The 24,236-nt window shown below is 40.8% G+C and overlaps 2 protein-coding genes across 5 annotated transcripts; one reads left to right on the top strand and one right to left on the bottom strand.

Annotated features, from left to right (window-relative positions):
• Window positions 1-724: 724 nt before the first annotated feature.
• EXOC8 (exocyst complex component 8) lies at window positions 725-7,133 on the bottom strand. Its single transcript, XM_010860518.1, has one exon. The coding sequence runs from the start codon at window positions 6,984-6,986 to the stop codon at window positions 4,809-4,811; it is 2,178 nt and encodes a 725-aa protein (XP_010858820.1). The 5' UTR covers window positions 6,987-7,133; the 3' UTR covers window positions 725-4,808.
• A 38-nt stretch (window positions 7,134-7,171) lies between these two features.
• On the top strand, window positions 7,172-20,268 carry SPRTN (SprT-like N-terminal domain). Of its 4 annotated transcripts, none has more exons than XM_010860516.1 (6): window positions 7,172-7,252; window positions 7,406-7,800; window positions 9,031-9,130; window positions 13,135-13,263; window positions 16,562-16,829; window positions 17,982-20,268. In XM_010860516.1, the coding sequence occupies exons 2-6, from the start codon at window positions 7,580-7,582 to the stop codon at window positions 18,725-18,727; spliced, it is 1,464 nt and encodes a 487-aa protein (XP_010858818.1). In that variant the 5' UTR covers window positions 7,172-7,252; window positions 7,406-7,579; the 3' UTR covers window positions 18,728-20,268. The 4 variants fall into 4 exon arrangements, with proteins under 4 accessions (XP_010858818.1, XP_010858819.1, XP_010858817.1 ...); XM_010860515.1 differs by having other exon boundaries at window positions 7,225-7,335; XM_010860517.1 differs by having other exon boundaries at window positions 7,215-8,344.
• The last annotated feature ends 3,968 nt before the right edge of the window (window positions 20,269-24,236 follow it).

Below are 24,236 nucleotides of genomic sequence, written 5' to 3'. Positions count from 1 at the left end.
ACCAAGGAATAAATTCACCAACAAATGTACAAGATCTACTTGAAGAAAATTTGAAAATGCTACTGAGATATAAAAGTACCCTTGCATAAATAAAATAGGAATAAAATAAATAAATAAAAAATAGAAAGATTCAAAATTATAAAGATGTCAGACTTCCCTAAATTACATTTGAGATTATTTCAATGAAAATGCCAACTGTTTGGCAGGATGATAAGGAATGTTATTAAATTACTAAAAATTGGATAATAAATATGTGAGAATACTTAGAAAAAAACTGAAACAGCAAAAGAATGAGACCAGTTAAATTCTTTTTTGTCAAATTATAAATCTACAATTAAGATTGTTAATAGCACAGAAATCAGTGCTATTAACTGACTTATTAAGTGAATTTACTGTATCAGTAAAACAGAATATAGAGCCTAAAAGTATACTCAGATCCACATCTAATAAATGTAATATGTTATTAAAATAGCATTTCAGGTAAGTGGGGGGAAAAGAAGGATGATTCAAAATTACTGCAACAATTTGCTAATTATTTGTGAGGAAATGGGATTCTTACATCATTCTTCACTCTAAAACAAATGATAGATGGAGCAAAATTTCAAGTATTAAAATATAATTACTAAAAGCATGAATGTTTTTGGAATCTGAAAGTGGGTAAGGCCTTTCAAAACCTAATAGAAACCTTACAAATCACACAGAAAAAAACTCAGATAAATGTGGCTTCATAAGAAATTAACATTTACTATACTCTGAAAATAAATACATGAATGAATACATAGATGAATAAATGACAAACTAGGGGGAAATCTGTAACACAGTATACATGAAAATTAATTTCTTCACTATACTATAAACTACAAAATCGTAATACAAAGATCATCAAAGAAAAGAATGGCAAAAGACATTTACAGAGCTTAAGAAAGAAAGATATACAAGGTTGCTGAAACTCACTCATAAAAATTACAAAGAAAACACAGTAAGATTTTTCACAGATTAGTAAAGAATAAATGTTATTACTAATCAGAATCATCTTATTAAACAGTGAACGACGAAAAGTAGTGAGTAAATAGTGACATTTGGGGAAGCAGGTGTTCTCCCACACTGCTGAGAAGGTACAATGGTGCGACCTGCCTGACCAGCAATCTGACAAGTTTTACCTAAATTTAAAATGTATGGTTTGGCTGAGCAATTTCGATAAATCTTTCCTAAGACATAATCACACAAGTAAGCAAAGATACATGCCCAGGGAGCTTTTTCCAGGATTTCTGGTAATTCTGAAAATACCCTGAAGACAGCAGAGTACTCAGAAAACGCACAAGCCTGACAGACCCATTCATGTGACAGAGTGCTGTTCAGTCGCAGAAAAGCCCAACCTGGAGAGCTGCACTGAGATCTGAGAAGCACTGAACTGGTAACACTCACGTGAGAGCAAGATAAACAGTAGGTGCCGCATGCTCCAATTTCTGGGGAAAACATTAGGAGAAACTCTTACCCGGTGGCACCTCTGCTGAGGAGGGTCACTAGGGGTCCGGGTGTGATGATGTGGACTTCTTACTCCATACCTTCTGCAGGGATGTTAGTAGGGGTGAATTACAGACACAGCTTTCCTCACCTTGAATCTAGCCCGTCTGCAATGGCGGTGGCACGTTACTTCACAGGACTGTCTGCTGCGTGTCTCTGTTCATGCTTGCATGCCCATCTTCCTTGCACACCTAAACCTTGTCCCTTCCAGGACCGACTCTAAAGCCAACGACTCCACGAGGCCTTTCCAGACTCCTCAGAATAACACTGCACTCTTCCTTCTTAGCACTCCCATGGCACTTAAACTACAACAGACAGGTTTTTCAGTCTTTTTTTTAACAGTTTGCAATTATTCAAATTAATTTTGCTTAATTTAGCTTGCAACAATTTTGCCTTTAATTTACTAATTTATTGTTTCAATGTTTTTATTCTCTATTTTCTTCAGTTTTTAAACACATTAAGAGAAAACACACTTAACTTTATCCTGTCCTCCCCACCCCATATTTTAGTCAATGTGAGGCACAGTATTTGATAAATACTTAATACTTAATAAATACTTGTTACTTGATAAATACTGTTAAGTCAATTATATGTGATAGTTCCTGCAGTATCCACGTATTATTTTTTTTAAAAAGGAGATTTTTGTCATTTGTGACCCAAGTTCTTAGGTCATATAGCCCACATTATATTTTCTTCATTTAAAGATGTGCAGAAGCTACAAAACCCACTTTGAGTAAATTCATATTATGTATATCTGACTCCCATTCAGGGGAATCCTAAAAATGTGCGATTTGACAATTCACAGTTCTGATAGTAGCAGACCACTTACTTAAATTAGCTAATGGTTTTGTACCTATTATCCCCATATAGAAAAACAAAACATAAAAACCTAGGCATTTAAAACATTTTAGTAACATGAACATAAGAATATTAAATCATTAAAGAAAAGAAATGAATATATAACAATGTAACATCAATCAATTTTACCCAGTGTAAGAAAAAAATGTAAGCTTTATTTTGGTAAGACATTTCAGATTCCCTCAGATCACAGCATACCAATAAGCAAAACATACACATACTGATTTTATACTACATGTCAAGTCCTGAATTCCCAATCCCAGGAAAGCAAGCTGCAGAATACTAGTGCTGATAACAACTACAGGTAGTATTTGAAACAAAAATAAATGAGTTTTCAGCACTTAAGTGAAATGAGGCTTTAATCAAAAAGAGACTTAATTCCACAGGGCGTCTTTTTTCAACAGTAATTAATTCATTCAAGTCTGATTTCAAGCTCAAGTGACAGTGTTATGTTTGAAGCAACTGAGAAAAGGCAATCAACATGTAAGTGGTATAATACAGTATGTACTAGATTTGGGGGCAATCTCTAACTGCATTCAATTTTTAGACCTTGTTTTGGAGTCTAATTAAACAAGAACTAGAGCTCTGACCCCACTTGGAGGAATGCAGTGAAATTGCCTTGTCTTGGCACAAGGCACATTACAACATCGACGCTCTTTAATCAATCAGCTAACTGATTCTCCAACAGCATACTTCCTCCAGCTACAACTTTGAGGAACACACAACTTTTACCAGAAGAACATTCTGTACTTCCAGTTTTAAAAAGCAGACAATTCTATGGAGGCAACCATTTGAATATCTGAGTATACACACTGAGGTTTCTGCAACTTCATGCCGTAAGAGAAGTTTTGATTTCAGAAGTATCATTTCATGAACCCAGCATCAAATATTTACACAATACATGTTTCATACAATATTATTTTAGAAACTTCAAGTGGCATAAAATTTTTATCAAATTCAAGTTTCCAGTGATTTTAAAAAAAACAAAAGGCAGGTTACAACTGTTTTTGATCAACTGAAATATCCAGTCATAGTTATTATCTAGAAAATGCTAATGTTATGTGAAAAAATTTAGTCAAAGAAATGATTTTCAACCTTTTAAATATGCACAGCTAAACAGAAAATAAGAGGTTTGTCTGGCATATGCGTAATTAACGTCAAGGAGCTTTACAACCCTCAGCTGCTATTAAAACTATTTCAGGTTTTACATAATTTCCACAGTCTTAATACCACTATTTTCATTCAGATAAAAGAAATGACCTTTTGAAGTCACTGACATCAGAAATGACACTTATGGACAAGAATGATAACTAGAAGCTGAGGGAAAACAGGTCTTAGCAGTTTCTCTCCAAGTATGAGGAAGGCCATATAATCAATATACAATAGATACAATAGTTTAATGGGCACTTTTCTGTTTCCCTCTTAGCCACAAAAAAACAAATCTCTGCTCAAAGCAGTCACACTTGAGAATGCTATGGGGTCTGCATATGATTTTCCCTAATTTCCTAACCACTCAGACCCTGAAATCCAAGTAAGTATTTCAATGAAAACTTTTCTCTCATTTGCATGAAGTCTGAGTCACTTTATGTAACCCACACTAAAAGTGGGTTATCTTAACAATGTGTCTTGTTATCTTTATTATTCTTAACATGACAAGGAAAAAAGCTCCAGCTGAACTTCAGACAACTCAGTAATATGTACAAAAAAATTTTTAACACAGTTCTTTAGATTTTCAAGTAAATGCACCCAAATCAAGTGTTATCAAGCTGCTAACTAGCAGCTACAACTAATGAACCATTTAAATCAGGTTGTAAATGCTTGCTAAACTGTGTTTACAAAAGCTTCTTCTTGAGAACTAAAAGGACTGGAGTATTAGACTCCACACACTAGCTACGTTCATGAAGGAATTCTGTTGACCAAAGTTTACCCTAAAGCCAATTTTCTCAACTCCTTCCTCTCCCCCAAATTGTTCAAACACATTTTATGGTCCAGAAGAATATGAAGCAGGGTGTTTTATATGGCACTGTATCCTTTCAGAAACCTAACATTTCAGTGAACTGGGAGACTTTCGCCACATACTCTGTGTATCTACAGGTACTGTTCTATCTGCGCCGCATAATCTATACTGTGAGCAAGTGTGTTGAGTCAAAGGATAAGCTGAAACGCTATACTGTGACAATATATTCACTAGAGAGTTAGCATAACTTAAAAGGAAGGCATATTAGTTATTTTAGTAATTCCACTGTTTTTGTTGTATGGGCTTAACATTTTTTTTTCTTTTCTTTTGATTTTGCATTTCTATCTGAGAGAGCATCTTTTATTTTTAAGATGTGTTTGAGAGTATAAAGAATATGCTAATACAACTTAATATAAATATAAATAATATATAAGCAATCTATACGGCTACACATAAACAGGTCCAGGTGTCAAACCACTGACGTTGTACTTTCGGGATTCACTCGAATCAGTCTGGAGGCATTTCTCAGGTCCTGGAGTTGCTTGGCAGGTTTCCCCACACCCTCCTCAAACCTTTTTTCCACCACGGGGAGGACTGTTTCATACAGAAAAGATGCATTCTGTCTGATAAAAGCCTTCTTCTCTGGATCTTGCTCACACCGAAGGCTGTAATCCACATGCTGAACAGCAACCAGAATGATCTCCACCAGGCTCTCCAAAAGCACCATGTGCAGCTCTGGGAAATACAGCTTCAGTGCCTCTTCTAAGAAGCCCATGGTCTGCTTGGTGAACGCAACCACCGTGTAACTCAGGTTCACCCAGCAGTCATCCCCCGTGTATTGTTCAAAGTTACTCACCCCGCAGCTCTTCATTTCCTCTTTGAGTTTCCCCAGGGCCTCCGGAGTCATCAAATTCATCCTCCTCCACATCTCCTCTGAGTTGCGATGCTTAGTGGCTTCGATGATGATTTCTTTGTAACTATGCAAGGCTCCTTGGATGTCTTTCACCAGAAGGGCGTGGACGATGAAGGTGAGGTCGAGTCCGATGTCGCCCAGCTGTTGACAATGCTCCTTCGCCACTCTGACGCACTCGGCTGCCGTGGAGAGGCTCTCCTTACTGTCGAACACCTGCTTGCTGAAAGCATCCACAAACATGCCCATGGCTGACCTCGCCCAGACGACAAAGGCAGAGTAGCAGCCACTGTCGGTGCCTGCAAAGTCGGTCTCAAATTCCCTGGCCGTCTCCAGAAGGCTGGTAAAGAAGACGTGGCACAGCTTATGAATGTAGAGTAAGGTGGCCCCTTCAATGCGAAGCTGGCGTATTGCAGTGTGTACAGCTGCCGCCCTGTTTCTCAAAAACAGCTCACAAGCCTTCGTGCACTGGCCAAGCCGGATTAGTTGAGAAACTGCCCTGCGGGTCGCCTTGGGACCACCTCTCAGGGACCGATCCGGGGAGAGTTCAAAAACTAGTACCTCGGTGAGCTGGCGGACACGCTCATCCACTCTCGCCCTTAGTTCTTTCACAGGAGGTGGGCTGGGCTTGTCTTCTAGGTAATGGTTCAATTTATCCAGGAGGTCAACGGCACCTTCAAAGTCCCTCTGGGCAATACAGACATCCAGGTCTTCAGGCAATTCTTGGATCCATTCCATTGAGAGGTCCACCTTCTCTTCTTCTATCTCGGGAACAGTTGGTTCGTCATCGTCTTCGTCCTCAAACGGGTTACTGGCCTTGGGGGTCACTTGGGGTGGCCCTCGAGGGGCCGCTGCCTCCTCCTGTTCCCTGCGTCTTTTTTCACTGAGGGCCCTCTTGGTTTCCTCCAGCACTTCCAGCCACTCCCGTTTGATTTTTGCATTTTCTGCCTGAAAAATACGGCTCTCGGGAAACATTAACAGCTTGAACATGTCCTTCATGGGTGGGTTGTCCTTGACATTGACCACAGCCAAACCATCCAGGGGATAAAGGGCGTTGTAGCGATACATTCCCCGCCGCTGTGGCAGCCAGGTGGCCACCAGCAAACAATCGTTCATGAGAAAGCCGTGCACCCGCTGCAGCTGGGCCATGTGGTCCGCCTCGTATTCCACCAGGTCACCATTGTACACTAGGTACTGTCCCGGCGTCTCCAGCAGGTGCCTGCAGCCTTCCACCTTCTCAAGCAGGGTGGTGAGGGTTCGCTGCTTTCCTTCCTCGCCTGGCCCAGAACCGTCCCGGGAGGCGCCCCCGGGGCTGGGGAAAAAGCCGGTCTGGCCCCGGAGCTGGTCACGGCCCCCCGCGCCACCTCCTCCTTCCTCCCCTCCAGAGGCGGCGGCGGCGCCCGCGGCAGCGGCAGCAGGCAGCAGGGTAAGCGGGATGCTCTCCAGGCTGCTCTTCTGCTCCGTCAGCAGGTGGCTGAGCTGATACATCTCGCTCTCCAGGTAGGAGATCTCACGGGCCGTCTCTATGAACTGCCGGTAGTTCTGGTAGACGTTGCGCTTCAGGTTCTGCGCCGTCTCCTCCGCCAGCGCCTGGATGCGCTGTCGGTGCTCCTGCAAGTCCCGGTCCCCGTCCGACTGCTGTGAGAGCTGCTTCACGTACAGCCGCGCCTCGAAGCCACCCGACTCGAGCTGCCGCCTCAGACGGCTCGCCCCACTGTCTGACATAGCCATCGCCATTGCCGCCCGGACTCACGCAGCCCCTGTCACTCCCGCCGTGGCCGGTGCCGCCGCTGTGGAGGCCCACCCAAGCCGGGACAAACTCCAGGGCTAAGGAAGCAGATGGAAGAGAGACGAATACGCCTGCGCCCGGTCTGAACTTCAGTCACTGCGCCTGCGCAAGGGGCCGAGTGCCGGCGATGCGCCTGCGCAGGAACTTCAGAGGCCTAGGACTCCTACGCTGGAGAAGCTACAGCGGAAGTGAGTGGAGCGCGGGGCAGAGCGATGTACGTACTACGAGGTGCTACGCATGGGCGGAGTGTGTCGTTGGTGTTTGACGTTATTCGTGAACCGTGAGGACGGTAACCAGGTATCTGAAACCTTCAACCCTAGTTTTGAGCCTACTAGGTGGTGTCACACTGAGTTCTTTTTTTTTTAAGGCCCAGAATCTTGACTTCGGCGTTTGGAACAAGCTAAGCTCTCGTTCTCGAGCCCGTTTTCCCTGAGTCTCGCGAGATCGGCGAACTGACCAAACAGCCGGTATCTCCTAGGCGCGCGACTGGGCCCTCAGACCCCCCAGGACGTGGAGTTACCCCCTCTGTACCTCGGCAGCCATGGATGAGGACCTGGTTTTGGCATTACAGCTTCAGGAGGAGTGGAACTTGCAGGTCTCGGAGCGCGAACCGGCCCAGGAGCCCCTGTCTCTGGTGGACGCGTCTTGGGAGTTGGTGGACCCTACCCCTGACTTACAGGGCCTGTTTGTTCTGTTCAACGACCGTTTCTTCTGGGGCCAACTGGAGGCGGTCGAGGTGAAGTGGAGCGTGCGGATGACGCTGTGAGTCCCGAGCCGTGCTGGGGACGGGGCCGCCGGCGGCCCTTCTGTCTCCCCTCGCGGTCCCGGCGGCGTTAGCTCGGGCTCTGGATTTGGGGCAGGCGGCCCCACAGGGATTATCTTCCTTCCAGCCCCTTCCCTTCTCACCTTAAACGACTTTAAGAAAGCCCGTGGCCCATCCCGCGACGGTTTGGCTTGTAAGGGGCGCAGTGAGAGAAAAGTGTGTTTCTTTGAATCTCACTTCACTAGAAAGGGCTTCCCTGGTGGCTCAGACGTTAAAGAATCCGCCTGAGACCTGGGAGACCTGTGTTTGATCCCTAGGTCGGGAAGATCCCGTGGAGGAGGGCATGGCAACCCATTCCAGTATTCTTGCCTGGAGAATCCCATGGACAGAGGAGCCTGGAGGGCTACATACAGTCCGTGGGGTCTCAGAGTCGGACACAGCTGAGCGACTAAGCACACAGCACAGTCCAAAGGCCCTTAACGGTTACTAAAAAGCGAGTTAACGCTTATCTGATTTGTCTTATGGGTGTGCTTTAGGACCCAGGTAAGAGAAACAGCCAGAATCTGCCCCAAGAGAGAGTGCCAGGGACACACTGTGTGGTGTACTTAGCAGTGAGCTCGGGAGTCAGAGTGGGGAAGGGGCTCATGTTCTCATATTTCTGGATCCAGGGGATCTAAAGGGATGCCTTTAAAAGGATCCCTTTCTGACACTCCAGGTTTGAGAAATTCTGATTTGAGATAATGTACCCGGTATATGAACGGAGTTAACAAGTAAGTCTAAGAAGTCGTTGTGTACCACTACTTGTTTTTGAATTGATATCAAAGCATCTAAAATAAGAGAGAAGATCTGATACAAAGTTGTGTGTTTAAAGTATCGATCTCTTTCATATAGGATTCCATTATAATTTTGGACATATGCTAATGGAGATCTGGCCTGGTATTACCACTATAACTGATTGAGCATAGCTTGTAGGGAGGAGACAGGGAGCAGCAAAATAGGATTATCTTCTTCAAGCTGTTATAGCCTGGTAAGGGTAAGGGAAGCCACTACTCGGATGAAATACAAGTATCTCCCAACAGAGTGGGTATACTCTCAAGAAAGCTATCCTTCATAGAGTTCTCTCAGTCTGAACTGTCCAAGAACAGTGAATAAGGATTTTGCTCTTTCGTTTCTATTTTCCTTTTGTGTATATTTGGTGATTAACAGTTTTTGTGGTGGTTGTTTTCCAGGTGTGCTGGGATATGCAGCTATGAAGGGAGGGGTGGAATGTGTTCCATCCGTCTCAGTGAACCCCTTTTAAAGCTGAGACCAAGAAAAGATCTTGTGGAGGTATTCTTTGCATAAACCTGATTCTTAGCTCAGTAATTTAGAAACAGTTATTATTAGACTGCTGTAAATTAACCTGTACATGTGGGGGGGAAATCAGTTTTCCCTCACTGCAAACTTTTATTGTGGGGCAAATAATGATTACCTTATATTCTTACAGTGTTTCAAAGTTGGAGGCTTTCAGGTATGTTAGCTACTTTGATTTTTACAACAATCCTGTTTATGTTCAGTATGTGTTATCCTTATTTTTATAAATAAGGTTCAGATAGACAAAGTAGTTGGTTTAGAAGCAGCCAGAAAGTTAAGATCCAGATCTTTTTATTGAGACACACAAATTTTGATTCTCTTCTGTTCAGCCACCATGGTGTCCTCCCATGACATATAGCTGAGCTGGCAGAACAAACCAATGTGAGGGCACACTTCATATCTAGAGATGGTGATCACTTCTAATAGCTGAATGAAGCAGTAGGATCCCTCAGCTGTGTTTAGTTGAGTCCAGTAGTTGCCTGGAAATCCTCAAGATATATCTGGTGTGAGTTATCTTCCCTCAGTTGTATCACTTGAAATGTATGCACAAGAGAGCATAGGTGGTAGAGGTTGGATGGGAAATAAGTTAAAATATGCCTGGAAATATGTTGTGTAAGGATAACAAAAAGTAGTGGGTTTCACAACAATGTGAATGTACTTAGCACCACTGAACTGTACACTTAAAATAGTTAAGATGGTACATTTTTTGTTACTTTTTTGTAATCACAATTTTTTTTAAAATACTACTAAATGTTAAAGTCGTACAACAGAAATACTCAATAAAAAAAGAAACTAATAAAGGGACAAAACCCAGATGAAATAGAAAGGTGGACATAAAAACAATATCAGCTATTATATTAAATGTAAATGGACTAAACATTCCAGTTAAAGACATGGAATGGCATATGACATTAACCGAGATGTGATTAAAACAAAGACACATATATGTTAAATATAAAAGGATGAGAAAAAGCATATCTTCCAAATATTAGACAACAGAAAATTGTTACGGCTATCTAGTATTAATATAAAGATTTTAAGGGAAGAAGTTTTACTAGAAAAAAGGGAGACATTTTAAAATGATAAAATAACCTATTAAATACAGACACATAATGACCGTAAAAGTAATAGCATAGGTTTTAAGCTTTAAACATGAAGCATCAATCAGCAGAAATGAATAAGAGAAATAAGCAATCTACAGTCATAGTTGTAGATAAAAACACAACTGAGTTAGTAATTCAGTGAAGAAGCAGGAAAAAAACAGTAAAGCATTTAAAAAAATTAAACAATATGATTAACCAAATCAACCTTACAAGGAGTGCTAATTGGAACAGCCCTAATTGAAAACTGAATTTGTTGCATAAACAATGTTGGCTTAAATAACACATGAATGATTTTTTTCTTAAGGTAATAGGCAAGAAGAAAATGGGAACTATGTGGTAATGCTTCAAGTGAGCATTTGCTGTTGGCAGAAAGTTATAATGTAAAATCAGGAGTAAGATGGATGGAGGAAGAATAGAGGGACTGGCCTGTATTTGAAGTAACTTCCTAAATTATAATGAATAGAATTCAGAAAAGGAAAAAACTTTAACTGGTTAAGGAGGTAAAGAAAAGTTTTACAGATCTGGATTTCATTAGTACTAACATCAGCACGCCTACCACTCACTGTGTTGAGTACCTACTGTGTGCCAGACTAATCTAGTTATTCTAGAATTTGCTTTTGATGTTTGTTGTTGTTCAGTTGCTAAGTCATGTCCAACTCTTTGTGACTGCAGCCCTCCAGGCTCCTCTGTCCATGGGATTTCCCAGGCAAGAACACGAGTGGCTTGTCATTTCCTTCTCCAGGAGGCGAGCCTAACAGGACAGAATTGAATTCTGACATGTAGACATGGTAGAGGAGACTACTTTTGGCAGAAGGAATGGGTATGCTGTGGACAAAAGTGAGGCCACTAGGCTTATGGCATATTTAGGTCTAGAAGTAGTTGTTTTTGACCATTTATATTACAGTGGTGGGAAATTGAGGTGTTTGGGGACAATGATGTATAGATAGAGCCTAAATGTGGGAAATGGTAGATAAATAAAAATGGAAATGTTCAGTAAAATGCCATGTACCATTTTCAAGACGTGTTTGAATTGAACCAAAAATTAGGAACCTAAGTTGTTTCTCTTTAATGAGAATAGTTATTATTTTAGAATGTTGAAAAACATCTGAAATGTAGAATGACCTTTAAATTTGAGTCTCAATAGAGTGGCATTGTCTTGAAAAGATGAGAATTGGTAAATGTTTGATTCTTGCATTTCTTTATTCATATAATTCTATACAACTAAAATTCATTAATGCCAATCTAGTGTTTCTGATGAAAATTTAAAAAAAAATTACGGAGGATTATGAAAAAAGCTATGCTTTTGAGGACCTTTATGATTTTCACTTTTTTTAGAATAGATTATGAAATATCAGCTATAAATGCTTTTGTAAACTTTATACCTAAATTATTCCGTCCTTGGTATGGAATGAGCAGTAAGTTTTATTGTTTGTTTTAAAATTTTACATGATTTAAAGTCCTCAAACTACAGAAGACTATACACAGAGAAATCTTGGTCTCCCCCATGCCTCTATTCTGACCTTTTCACCTATAAAGGATACTGTTGTTAGTTTTTTTCCTATCATTCTCTTTGGCCAGTATTTATATCCACTCTTATCTACTCCCCACCACATAGCATACTTCTTATATAAAATGCTGAGTACACTCTTCTGTACCTTGCCTTTTTCTGTTAAAACAATACATTCTATAGCCTCCTCCATATCATTTCATAGAGATACTTTTCATTCTTTTTTATGGTTACATAGAATTCCATTATGTGGCTGTACCATAGTTCTTTCAATGAGGCCCCTATTACTAAACATTGTTTTCACTCTTTCACTATTGTAAGCAGTGCCACAATGAAATACCTCATACACATGGCCTTTCATTTTAGTCTAGGTGTTGCTGAGTCTAACAATAAATGTGTTTGTAAATATGTTAGATGTTACCAAATTTTCCGCAAGGGTTGTACTATTTTGCATTCCTACCAGTGATCCCTGGTGGCTACTGAGCCAGATTCTGGCTAAATCTGGCTAAATCTACCAGATTCTGGTAAAGAATCTGCTTGTCAATGCAAAAAACTGGGGTTCACCTGGGGTTGGGAAGATCCCCTGGAGGAGGAAATGGCAAGCCACTCTAGTATTCTTGCCTGGGAAATCCTACAGACAGTGGAGCGTGGCGGGCTGTGGTCCATGGGGTTGCAAAGAGTGAGACATGACTTCCTGACTAAACAACAGCAACAACAATCAGTGATATATGGGAATGCTTATTTTCCCTTAGCTTTACTAATAGAGTCAAACTTTAGTTTTACCAGTCTCAATAAGCAAGAAGTTATATACTTATGTAATAACTCACATATCTGTTTTTACAAATGAAGTTGAACATTTTTTCATATGTTTATGGATCATTTAAAGTTCATCTTCTGTGATCTGTCCATGACATTTGCCTATTTTAAAATCAGATTGTTGATCATTTTCCTGTTGATTTTTAGGAGTGCTTTATAATTTAGGAGTTAATAGCCTGTGAGATAGTTGCACATATATTTTCCTGAGTTTGTTTTTTTCACTTTACTGATAACATTTTTTTCCCCATACAGAATTTTAAAATTTTCATGTAGCTGAATTTATCAGTCTTTTCTACTGGATTTTTGGTTAACAATTAAAAAGGCTTCCTTTGAACAGGGAATTAACCTGGGATCTACAGGACTTTGGATATTATATGCAAAGTTTTGGGAATGTGTGCTTATATAATTTTTCTAGAAAGATGGTTCATGACTTCTGTCAGTATGTGAAAGGAGCCTGTGATCCAAAGAAGGTTAAGACTCCAGGTAGAGTCAGAAAATGCATTTTTATTTTCAGAAGCACCATAACAAATTAATGTGATTGTTTTTTGTTTCAGACCCTCTTGCATGAAATGATACATGCCTATTTATTTGTCACTAATAATGATAAAGATCGGGAAGGGCATGGTCCAGAGTTTTGTAAGCATATGCATCGCATCAATCGCCTGACAGGAGCCAATATAACGGTATATAAAGCCACACACATTTATCATATTTAGTAGTTATTTATTCAGTATTTCTTGGGATTTAATTAAAAATAGAGAACTGGGTAGAAACAAATACTGTGTTTGAGGATTTCCCAGGGCAAATGAGGGGCCCAGAGAAGCAGACCGGCTTATCTGGGACCCCATAGTAGAAGACAGCAGTTCTAGTGACATCCCTGAGATCTCTAACCTCTGGGAGCAGCTTGTGCAGAGTTATTGCAGGCCTGAGTACCTCTCTTCTGGACTATTACTAACATCTCCTAATTACGTTTCCTCATTGTCTCTTCCTTCAATCTGTCCTATATTCTGCTGCTATTTTATGTTACTCCCTTCATCAGAAGTCTGTGACTTGCATTTCTGCATAATGTGGGAGGTGGGAGAGCCTGGGGTCAGAAAGCAGGAAGAGTCAGGTTGCCTACTTCCCGATGCTGGCGCCACTGATGGTGGGACCTACTTAAACTCTTCCATGCTTTGGTTTACTTGCAGTAAAAGGAGGATGATAACAATCCTTAGGCTACTGGATCCTTGTGAGGGCTAGAGAAAACGCAACCAAAAACATTTTAGTGCAGTTTGGGTACTAATTAAATATTAGTTGTCTTTGTTATTATACATTCATTTATCCAGTAACCTTACTGTTCCTTTTTTTTTCACTTTCCACAACTCCCCTGCCTATGTTTCTAACGGAACTTTTCATCTCTGCCTTTCTTCATATAGTCTCTCCCTAAAATGTGCCTCTTCTATTTTCTGTCAAAATGATCTTCATCTTTACAGTGGGATATAACTTCTCCCTCCTTTTAACCTCCTCAGCAGATATGTAGCCTTTTACAATGTTATATTCTGCTTTCATACCCCAATAGGGTGGCTCTTACCTATCTATACACACCTGTGTGTCTTTATACACACCTGCACAAGATGTGTGACATAGTGCCTCTACAAGCACTTGAGTTCAGTTCAGTTGCTCAGTTGTGTCCGACTCTTTGCTACCCCGTGAATCACAGAACGCCAAGCCTCTCTGCTGCTGCTGCTGCTGCTGCTGCCGCCAAGTCGCTTCAGTCGTGTCCGACTCTGTGCGACCCCATAGACGGCAGCCCACCAGCCTCCCCCGTCCCTGGGATTCTCCAGGCAAGAACACTGGAGTGGGTTGCCATTTCCTTCTCCAATGCATGAAAGTGAAAAGTGAAAGGGAAGTCGCTCAGTCGTGTCCGACTCTTAGCGACCCCATGGACTGCAGCCCACCAGGCTCCTCCATCCATGGGATTTTCCAGGCAAGAGTACTGGAGTGGCCCCGCCTCCCTGTCCATCACCAACTCCCGGGAGTTCACCCAAACTCATGTCCATTGAGTCGGTGATGCCATCCAGCCATCTCATCCTCTGTTGTCCCCTTCTCCTCCTGGCCCGAATCCCTGCCAGCATCAGTCTTTTCCAATGAGTCAACTCTTTGCATGAGGTGGCCAAAGTATTGGAGTTTCAGCTTTAGCATCAGTCCTTGCAGTGAACACCCAGGACTGATCTCCTTTAGAATGGACTGGTTAGATCACTTAGCAAGTACTGAATTTAACTGAACCAAAACAAATATTAATTCCTACAGAGATTAAATGCCTTGGTGTGTTTAGTGTTTAGAAATTTCCTTATTTTAAAAAGCAGTAAAAGCCAGTGTGATGGAAAGGGAGAGTACTCACCCTCCATATATTATTTTCTAGCTGTCAGTTTAATTTTCTAGAGAGCTCACTTCATTACTGGACTAAGGTCCTTTAACATCAAATAAGTGGCTTGCTTTAACACAGTCACATAAAATCCAGATTAGCAAAGGAATTATGCAGTTGCTAGCATAAAAGACTTTCACACTTTAAGCAAAATTCTAGTGTACTTCCTGTTGTTCAGTTGGAAGAGAATTCAGGAGGTTTTATCAGGTAGACAGCCCTTGCTTTCCCAGGTTACATTCTGTTATAGCAGACTCCATGGGGCGTCCACATTGAGGACAGTTTTTAGTTAACTACATTGTTAAAGTTACAGCCCCAGGCTATAGAAATTACAGAAGTTGGAATCAGAATAGATCCAATTCCCTGTCTTTTTTACCTCTGAATTACTAGGCGAGGTGTTCTCAACATAAGAGAGAAGGCAGGGTCTTAAAAGCCTCCTTGTTCCCAAACCTCTGTCCTCCAGTCTCTTCTGCACTTACTATAATTTGCATTGCTTGCATGCTTGCCAAATAATAGAATTTGTTTGCTTATAGTAGAGAGATAGTGAATATAAAACTATCTTTAGAGTTACAAAAGGCTTAGTATTGTTTCCCACAAGGGGAATTTATTAAGAGCTTAAAAAAAACAAAACTCATATGCTGCTGTTGCTCCTTACCTTATATAACTAATAACGTTCCACTGAGAGGACAGGAGGAAAAGTTCCTCAGTCATTTGGAAGTATCATTTGTAAAATGGTGCCGTGCCAGCCTCAGTGCCACCATGTGGGAGGGCTCACCTTCCTTTCAGCCTGAACTCTTCTCTGTCTGTCTGCTGCTTAGGTTATAAGTAAGAGTTCATCTAAAGGGTGAAACAGAGGGATCCTGTTTAAGGACTGAAAAGCACATTTAAAGAGAATTTGTCTCAGTGAAGTTTCTCATTCACTCAATCACCAAACACTGAGCACCTTCCTTATGCCAAGCTGGTAATAACCACTACGGATATAAGGATGAGAACATTCAAACCCTGGAGAGCTTTTCACCTATAAACAGATACAGTGGTACCCCAGAAAGCTTGTTGTGAGGAAATGAGCAGAGCTGGGCGAATGTGGAGAATGGATTTGGCAGAGGCAGCCTGAGACCAGGTGCTTGTGTGTGGGCCCAGAGTTGATAGGGAAGAGTCCTCTGGAATCCTTTGGTATGGTTACCTATAGGGGAAATTTCAACCTAAGCAGTGGGAACACTTACTGATTATGACATTCTATAAAATCTTTATCCTAGTTTTTCATCATTTAGAAAGTGGGTTTCTAAGACTTGTACCATGTATAGAAGCTTTTTGTTTTTTTAAATTTGTCTTCTAGTCTCACATTTTTCTATTTTTACATAGGTTATGTAGCACTAAATTATGGGAATCTGCTAATTCCCATTAAAATGAACTTTTGAAGAGAAGCTAAATATAGTTACTATCTTTCCCAAAACATAACTTCAGAAAACCCTTGAGAAGTTGGAAAGTTTTAAAAAAGTTGTGGCTGCTTATTTATTACATATATTTTCTTAAAATTGTTAACTCGCCTACTTAATGCTAAGAACTGTGTCTCGGCCCAGGTGTACCATACTTTCCATGACGAGGTAGACGAGTACCGTCGACACTGGTGGCGCTGCAACGGGCCGTGTCAGAACAGTAAGCCGTATTACGGCTATGTGAAGCGTGCCACCAACAGGGCACCCTCCGCCCATGACTACTGGTGGGCTGAACACCAGAAAACCTGTGGAGGCACTTACATCAAAATCAAGGAACCAGAGAACTACTCAAAAAAGGGCAAAGGAAAGACAAAACTGAGAAAGCAGCCAGTATCAGAAGCAGAGAATAAAGGTAAGTCTGCTTATAGTCTTCCTGCTTTTCCACTACCGTGGCTAGTTCTCTGAAGTGTCCTTCCGAGAACTGGCATTAAGATAAAGCTTAAATTAATTTATTCAAAAGAGAAAAAGGCAAAACAAGAAACTTGGTTTCAACTGAAGCCCATTTTAATTTTTTTTAAATTATTTTTCTCTTGTTAGACATAAAACCCTTTTTTGAAGACACAAACATTTTTTGAAGAAAAGAAAAAGATAAAGCTTAAAGAGTGTTTCTTGCGTAGATGTTTTCAAGTGTGGACTTAAAGTGGAAAAAAATCCCATTGTCCATAAAACAGTAGTAGAAAAATATATTTTGCTCTATATATTTGTGAGAAAAAGTGGGAATAGTTTCCACTGCTAAAATTTAAGGGTAAAGTCCCTTTCCCTCTCCTGACTCACTGGGTCATTAGGAAACAGAAGGCAAAAAAAAGATTGTCAAGGTAAAAACAGTAATTCAAATAACAATGCCCGGAATGTAAGTCCTAGCTACACCCCTTCCTATCAGTTGGAGTCCATCCAAGCAACTTCTGTTGATGTATGTATTTTCATTAGAAGAATGGGAAAAGGATATGGCACGTATATGCTAACACTCCAAGATTTACCCCTTTGCTCTGCAGTTCATAGTTACTGCCCTTTGAAGGGTAACCAGGTTACTAAAGTTAATGTTTCTTCCCTTGGGAAGTTGTTGATTGGATGTGATAAGGATTCATGGACATAAGCTTTCTCAAATCTGAAACGTTTACTAAGTTGAGAAACTATAGAAGAATTTATGTCGAAAGATTATATCCTGTTTTGTGAGCTGGGAAGATAATGCAGTAGCAGATTTTCCCCATCTGGGACATGGTTTTCTTGATAAAAGTTATTGTGCTATTGATATTTGCATGATAGAAATGCTTATCTAAGTATGAGATGGTGTTTTGTTTTGAAGAGAGGGTGTTTTTGTCCTTTATGTGTTCTTGATATCAGAGCTGTCTGACTGCTGAAGGTTGTCCTCCTGTTAATAGAGAATTACAGTATAGTTCTAAGTTAGAACAAAACAGTATTTCTTCATTTGGAAAAACTATCCATTAGCTTAATACTTGTTATGGTATAAATTTTGAATCAAGGAAAAATCTTGCTTCTTTTGCAGACAAACCGAACAGAGGGGAGAAACAGCTGTTAATCCCCTTTACCGGGAAAGGTTATGTCCTAGGGGAAACCAGCAATTTTTCATCTGGGAAATGTATCACTTCACATGCTATTAATGAAAGCCAAGAGCCTTTAAGTCAAGACCATTCAGCAAATGCCCTGAGACCTCATTCTAAAACTGAGGTGAAATTTGAACAGAATGGTCCAACTAAAAAGACTTCCGTAGCATCCCCTGTTCTCAGTACCAGTCATCAGAATGTCTTAAGCAACTACTTCTCTAAAGTGTCCGTTGCCAGCAGCAAGGCTTTCAGAAGTGTGAGTGGGTCTCCAGTGAAGAGCCTCACAGTGGGCGACAGCACTACAAAGTCGGTCTCTGCCGGTTCTCAAAGGAGGGTTACATCTTCTAGGACATCTCTAAGAAATTCCTTAAAAGCCATGGAATCGACATATGTCACTGTGCCCCAGGATGCAGGTGGGCCTGAAGGTAAACTCCCAAGTAAACGACCCAGGATAGAAGACAAGACTTTTTTTGACCTCTTTTTTATCAAGAAGGAGCAAGCGCAGAGTGGTGGTGGTGATGTGACGAGTAGTTCGCATCCTCCAGCTGCAGCGCAGAGTCCCAGCGGTGCATCCGGTCAGAGCAGGGTGGTGCACTGTCCCGTGTGTCAGGACGAGGTTTCGGAGACACAGATTAATGAGCACTTGGACTGGTGCCTTGAACGTGATAGCACCCAAGTCAAAAGCTGAAAAAAATCTCTGAAAAATGAACGGGCCTCCAATGTCCACCTTTATTGCCTCACTACTACACTCAGGAATTCCTGATTAATAACATTTGCAGGCTATAATCTAGTTCATCAATATTAAATGTTCTACTTTATATAAACATATGAGATTGTAATTAAAAAGTATTTTGCCTAGAGGTGCTATACTCTTGTTTTATGTACACTGGAGCCCAGAATTTCTTCTGGATGCATTCATGTATAATTTTTAGATACTTCTTTCTGTCTTTTAAAAGTATTTAAATCTGTTAATCTTTTTATTTATTTTCCTTAAAACATTCAGTGAGGAATTCTGTCAGGTATTTGGTTAGATTGAGTATTTCATTATTAATATTAAAATTCATTCCCAGAACTGCCAGTATCCATAGTGTCAGACATATTGACCAAAATTACAAACTAGTTGTTTTAGGGTACTCAAGGTTTTTGGGTTTTTTTCTTCCAAATTTTAACATTTCCTGTATTATAAAGATTTTTATTTTTCTGTTTCACTAAAAGGTGGCAGATTTTATAGTAAATAGATATTTATAGTAAATATTATATAGATATGTATTCTATATATTGATACTTATAGTATCTACTTATAGATAAGTATAGTAAAATAAATTTCTTTTGGAATATCGCTAGTAACAAATAGCTACTGTAATTCTGTAGGCCAGAGCTTAGCTGTTTTCTCAAAATTTTAGATGCTAAGTAACATAACAAAGTTGCCTAGTTTATGTACAAGTGAAACATCATCTGGAAACAGTATTATGAACCTTAAGCCAAAGTTGAAACCATTTAGGAATACCATTTTGCCTATGCCAAGTATTTCTTTTAAAAAACATTCTTTTTTATGTTACAACAAAGGGACAAAGATAGTTTGATGAAATTTACTTTGTTGTCTCATGGCTATAACGCCAGCCTGTTGGCATATTTTCAAGGCCTTAGTTCATAAGTTTTTTCTTTTTCTTTGTTGCAACATGACTTTTACATACAGAGGTGCAGCTGGGCTCCCCTCTATGTGATCACTAGAAGTTACCCTAGAAGGTGTCCTCATGGGCGTCTCTTGTAGTCAAAACCCACAGCCCCCAAGTAACCACTGTTTTCATCTGTCACCTCAAGTTAGTTTTTGAACTTCATGAAGTCGTATCTTTGTCGCTTTGGGTAGCAGAAGTTCATTCTTTTCATTGCTCTGTACTGCTTGTATGAAAATGCCAATTTATCATTCTAATATTAATGAACATTGGCATCATCTGTTCAGGGCTGGCCATTGGTGAACAGAGCTGCTAAGAACATTCTTATTCGTTTCTGTTGAGCGTATCCCCAGACTGGAAATGCAGGGTCACCAGGTCACCAGCTTCTGTTTAGCTTCAGTAAATCCTGCCAGTTTACCTACCAGCAATGTATGAGACATTATTGTTCTGTCCTTTTCATTTTTAGCCTATCTCAGTGAGTGTTTATGAGTTTTGATTCTTCTGAAGCATGAAGTTAAACCATAGTATTTAATAAATATTTATAAATGACTTAAAATGTGTATTATGTTGAATATATACATTTATACTCATACAAGATCATTTAACAAATTATGTTTAGGGAACATTTTTTTGTGTGCCAAAACCATACAAAGCTCTGGTTCTATGAAGTATATGATAGCCCACCCATGGCCTCAAGGAGTAGTACAACCTACCAGGGAGTGAAACAAAAGCAGATTAATTTCAAAATAGTTAAGTGCTGTGGGAACTGGAAAGGACAATCAGCCCAGCCCAGGGCTTCAGGAGATGGAGGAGACAAACTCTACACCAAAGTTGGGTGTTCTAGGGCAAGTCAAGTTAGTCCAGAGCAGGATGGAGAGAAAGGGCCTTCCAGAGAGAAGGAACACTAAGGTCTGGCAGCAGCCCAGCACATTCTACTGGGAGAACTGAGCTCTTCCAGATGAACAGAGTAAAATGTGAAGGGTGAAATGGTAGGAGAAAGACTGCAGATAGGACAGATTCAAGTAAACCTTTGAGGCTGAAAAACCCATCTATTGCATTCTCCGCTTAAATCGTTTGTATGGTCCCTGTTAATACACATCTGTTGATTCACGTTGGGGTGGGGCTGTGGGGATCGGGAAGGCTTATACACCAGCCAAGAACATCTGAGAAGTGTTTTGAGGGGTTCACGGTGGGGGTGGGGGTGGCAAGAGGGGGGAAGGGCAATGGCTGGGATGGAGAGAAAATGGCTTCCAGAAATATTTAGGTTGTAAAATAAGAATTGGTCAGTTTTAAGGCATGATGGGAATATGTTAACTGGCAAGAAAGTTGAAGTTAATTTAAAATTTGGAATTAAGACGTCAATATCTAAGAATTCTGATACTCCCAAATCTGCTGTTTCATATTAGGAAAAAAAAAAATCAGTTTTATGTTCTGTTGGTTTTTCACTTTTAAAAATCAGGGGTCAACTTTTAAATGTTATTGCCCTTCATTTGAAGAGATGGGGAAGGAGAGAAGGGAAGCACACTTTATCCCATGGTCCAAAAGCTCAGATTTTATTTCTTTCCAAAGTTTATGGGAGTTTTAAATAAGAACGTCACAGTGAAAGAGGCAGGAGCTGTAACTTTCCTCAGACTTAGTACCCAGCTGGGATCCTATACCTGGGATACCTGCAGGATCTCCTCACTGGGCTGCCTTGAAAAGAAGCTGAGCTCTTTGCAGTTAATCCTTATTGAGGGGCAGTGGGTTCCTGTTGTTTTGATTTTTTATCCTTGAGATTATTGATGCCTTTTTGGAAATTTGTTGTATTTGTTGTTGACTAGTAGCATATCACTAGTAATGAAATTAAAAGACGCTTACTCCTTGGAAGGAAAGTTATGACCAACCTAGATATTCAAAAGCAGAGACATTACTTTGCCAACAAAGGTCCGTCTAGTCAAGGCTATGGTTTTTCCTGTGGTCATGTATGGATGTGAGAGTTGGACTGTGAAGAAGGCTGAGCGCTGAAGAATTGATGCTTTTGAACTGTGGTGTTGGAGAAGACTCTTGAGAGTCCCTTGGACTACAAGGAGATGCAACCAGTCCATTCTGAAGGAGATCAGCCCTGGGATTTCTTTGGAAGGAATGATGGTAAAGCTGAAACTCCAGTACTTTGGCCACCTCATGCAAAGAGTTGACTCATTGGAAAAGACTCTGATGCTGGAAGGGATTGAGGGCAGGAGGAGAAGGGGATGACAGAGGATGAGATGGCTGGATGGCATCACCAACTCAAAGTACATGGGTTTGGGTGGATTCCAGGAGTTGGTGATGGACAGGGAGGCCTCTTGTGCTGCAATTCATGGGGTCACAAAGAGTCCGACACGACTGAGCAACTGAACTGAACTGAAATGAGTAGCATATCCACCAGATGAAGTAAAACTCTATTAGACAATTATTATTACAGATTAAATTCTCTGAAAGTGAAGTCACTCAGTCGTGTCCAGACTCTTTGTGACTCCATGGACTATAACCTACCAGGCTCCTCTGTCCATGGGTTCTCCAGGCAAGAGTGCTGGAGTGGGTTGCCATTTCCTTCTCCAGGGGATTGTCCTGACCCAGGGAACAAACCCAGGTCTCCCGCATTGTAGGCAGGTGATTAGCTCTGGCTTTTTCTCTGGCTTTTTATTTCTAACATTCCACTGTTAGTTATATACACATCATCTCATATCTTTTGATATGAAAAGTTAAAAACTTGTTCTTTAGTGATTCAGTAATCATCTCATTATCAAACTTTACAATGCTGTAGACTGTAATACAGAAACAAGCTGAAGTTTGCTTTCTTCGGTTCTAGTGCTAAACCTACCAAAAGATTTACCCTCTTGCTTACTGAACACCAGATGGCGCTCTTGTGCTTAGTTGTTCACTGATGTCCGCCTCTGACCCCATGGCGGTAGCCCGCCAGGCTCCTCTGTCCATAGGGGTTCTCCAGGCAAGAATACTAGAGTGGGTTGCCATGCCCTCCTCCAGGGGATCTTCCCGACCCAGGGACTGAACCCAGGTCTCTCCCATTGCAGGCAGATTCTTTACCATCTGAACCACCTTAGTACATTAAATTTCTCTGAAAAACTGAAGGCAAAGCAAAGCCAAAGAGAGAAAGAGGAACTTCAGCAACAGGAATAATAATGACTAGTTCTGACACATAAAGGGAAAAGACAGGTTATAATCTCAAGTCCTGGGAGAGGGGACACAGCATGGTCAAGAGAATGTGCTTGTTCAAACAAAGACTGATCTACAGGTCTACCTAAGGTAGATCTACTGATCTACCTTAATCTTCCTAAACTTGTTTATATTTCACCTTTTACTGAACACTAATGTACAGTCTTCTGCAAGACACCAGTACCCAATATGACAAAACACGGTAACCCCCAACAGGAAGTCTTCCAGACAAGGTGGGACCTATATTTTCTACTATTTTCAAAATCATAGTACTCTTCCTTTGAATGTCTAGTACTTATTATTCTGCTCTCTTATCATGATTAGTCTGAAAGCTTCCTAGGATGTAATGTCGTTTGCCCCTGTATCAGAGGTCCAGTAGAACAAAGAGGAGCCTGTTAAATTCTCTGTGTTAAGTGTATCAAATGGCTAGGCACTTCTCAACTTTCACTGTTACCTGCTTTTGCAAAAACATCTTAATACTGATTCTTCTCCATACTTCTCCAAAGAATCAAATGTGTGTATTTTCAAGACATATTCTTGAGACCCAAATCATTCCAGGTTATAAGCATTTCTTGCAAACTAAACATGAAAGAAAACGATTTCCTTTTTAACAAGATTCCTCATATGTATTTGTATACATTTAAAATAATTCAGTAAGATACATGCCGACACTTGTTCAGTTGCATTCTTAATATCAAGATATTCAAATACTTCCTCTATGGCTCATCTGGTAAAGAATCTGCCTGCAATGCGGAACACCTGGGTTCAACCCCTGGGTTGGGAAGATACCCCTGGAGAAGGGAAAGGCTACCCACTCCAGTATTCTGGCCTGGAGAATTCCATGGACTGTATAGTCCATGGGGTCGCAAAGAGTTGGACAGAACTGAGCGACTTTCAGTTTCACAGGATCCCTGATGGTAGGATGGAGTCTAGCTTCTTATCATGTCTGTGAGTCACCCATGTTGTTATTTATAAACTGTTCATTCTAGTTGCTATTTCATTTAAGCATACTGCAACACAGGGGCTTTCCAGGTGGCTCATTGGTCAAAAATCAGCCTGCCAAGCAGGAGACAAGGGTTTGATCACTGGGTTGGGAAGATCCCCTGGAGAAGGAAATGGAAACCTACTCCAGTATTCTGGCTTGAAGAACCCCATGGACAGGGGGACTGGTGGGTTACAGTCCATGGGGTCACAAAACAGTTGGACATGACTTAGCGACTAAACAACACATATGCTCATCGTGTGTCCCCTTCTGCTTTCTAACCCGTTTTGACTATTTTATATTGCACTGTGGTCTGCTTTCCTACTTTTTTTTCCCCAATGACAGTGATT

Source organism: Bison bison, unplaced genomic scaffold (assembly GCF_000754665.1).
Source record: "Bison bison bison isolate TAMUID 2011002044 unplaced genomic scaffold, Bison_UMD1.0 scf7180017864467, whole genome shotgun sequence".
NCBI classification, from domain to species: domain Eukaryota; kingdom Metazoa; phylum Chordata; class Mammalia; order Artiodactyla; family Bovidae; genus Bison; species Bison bison.
Note: the sequence above shows the minus strand (reverse complement) of the source record. Positions and strands in the feature narration are given on the sequence as shown.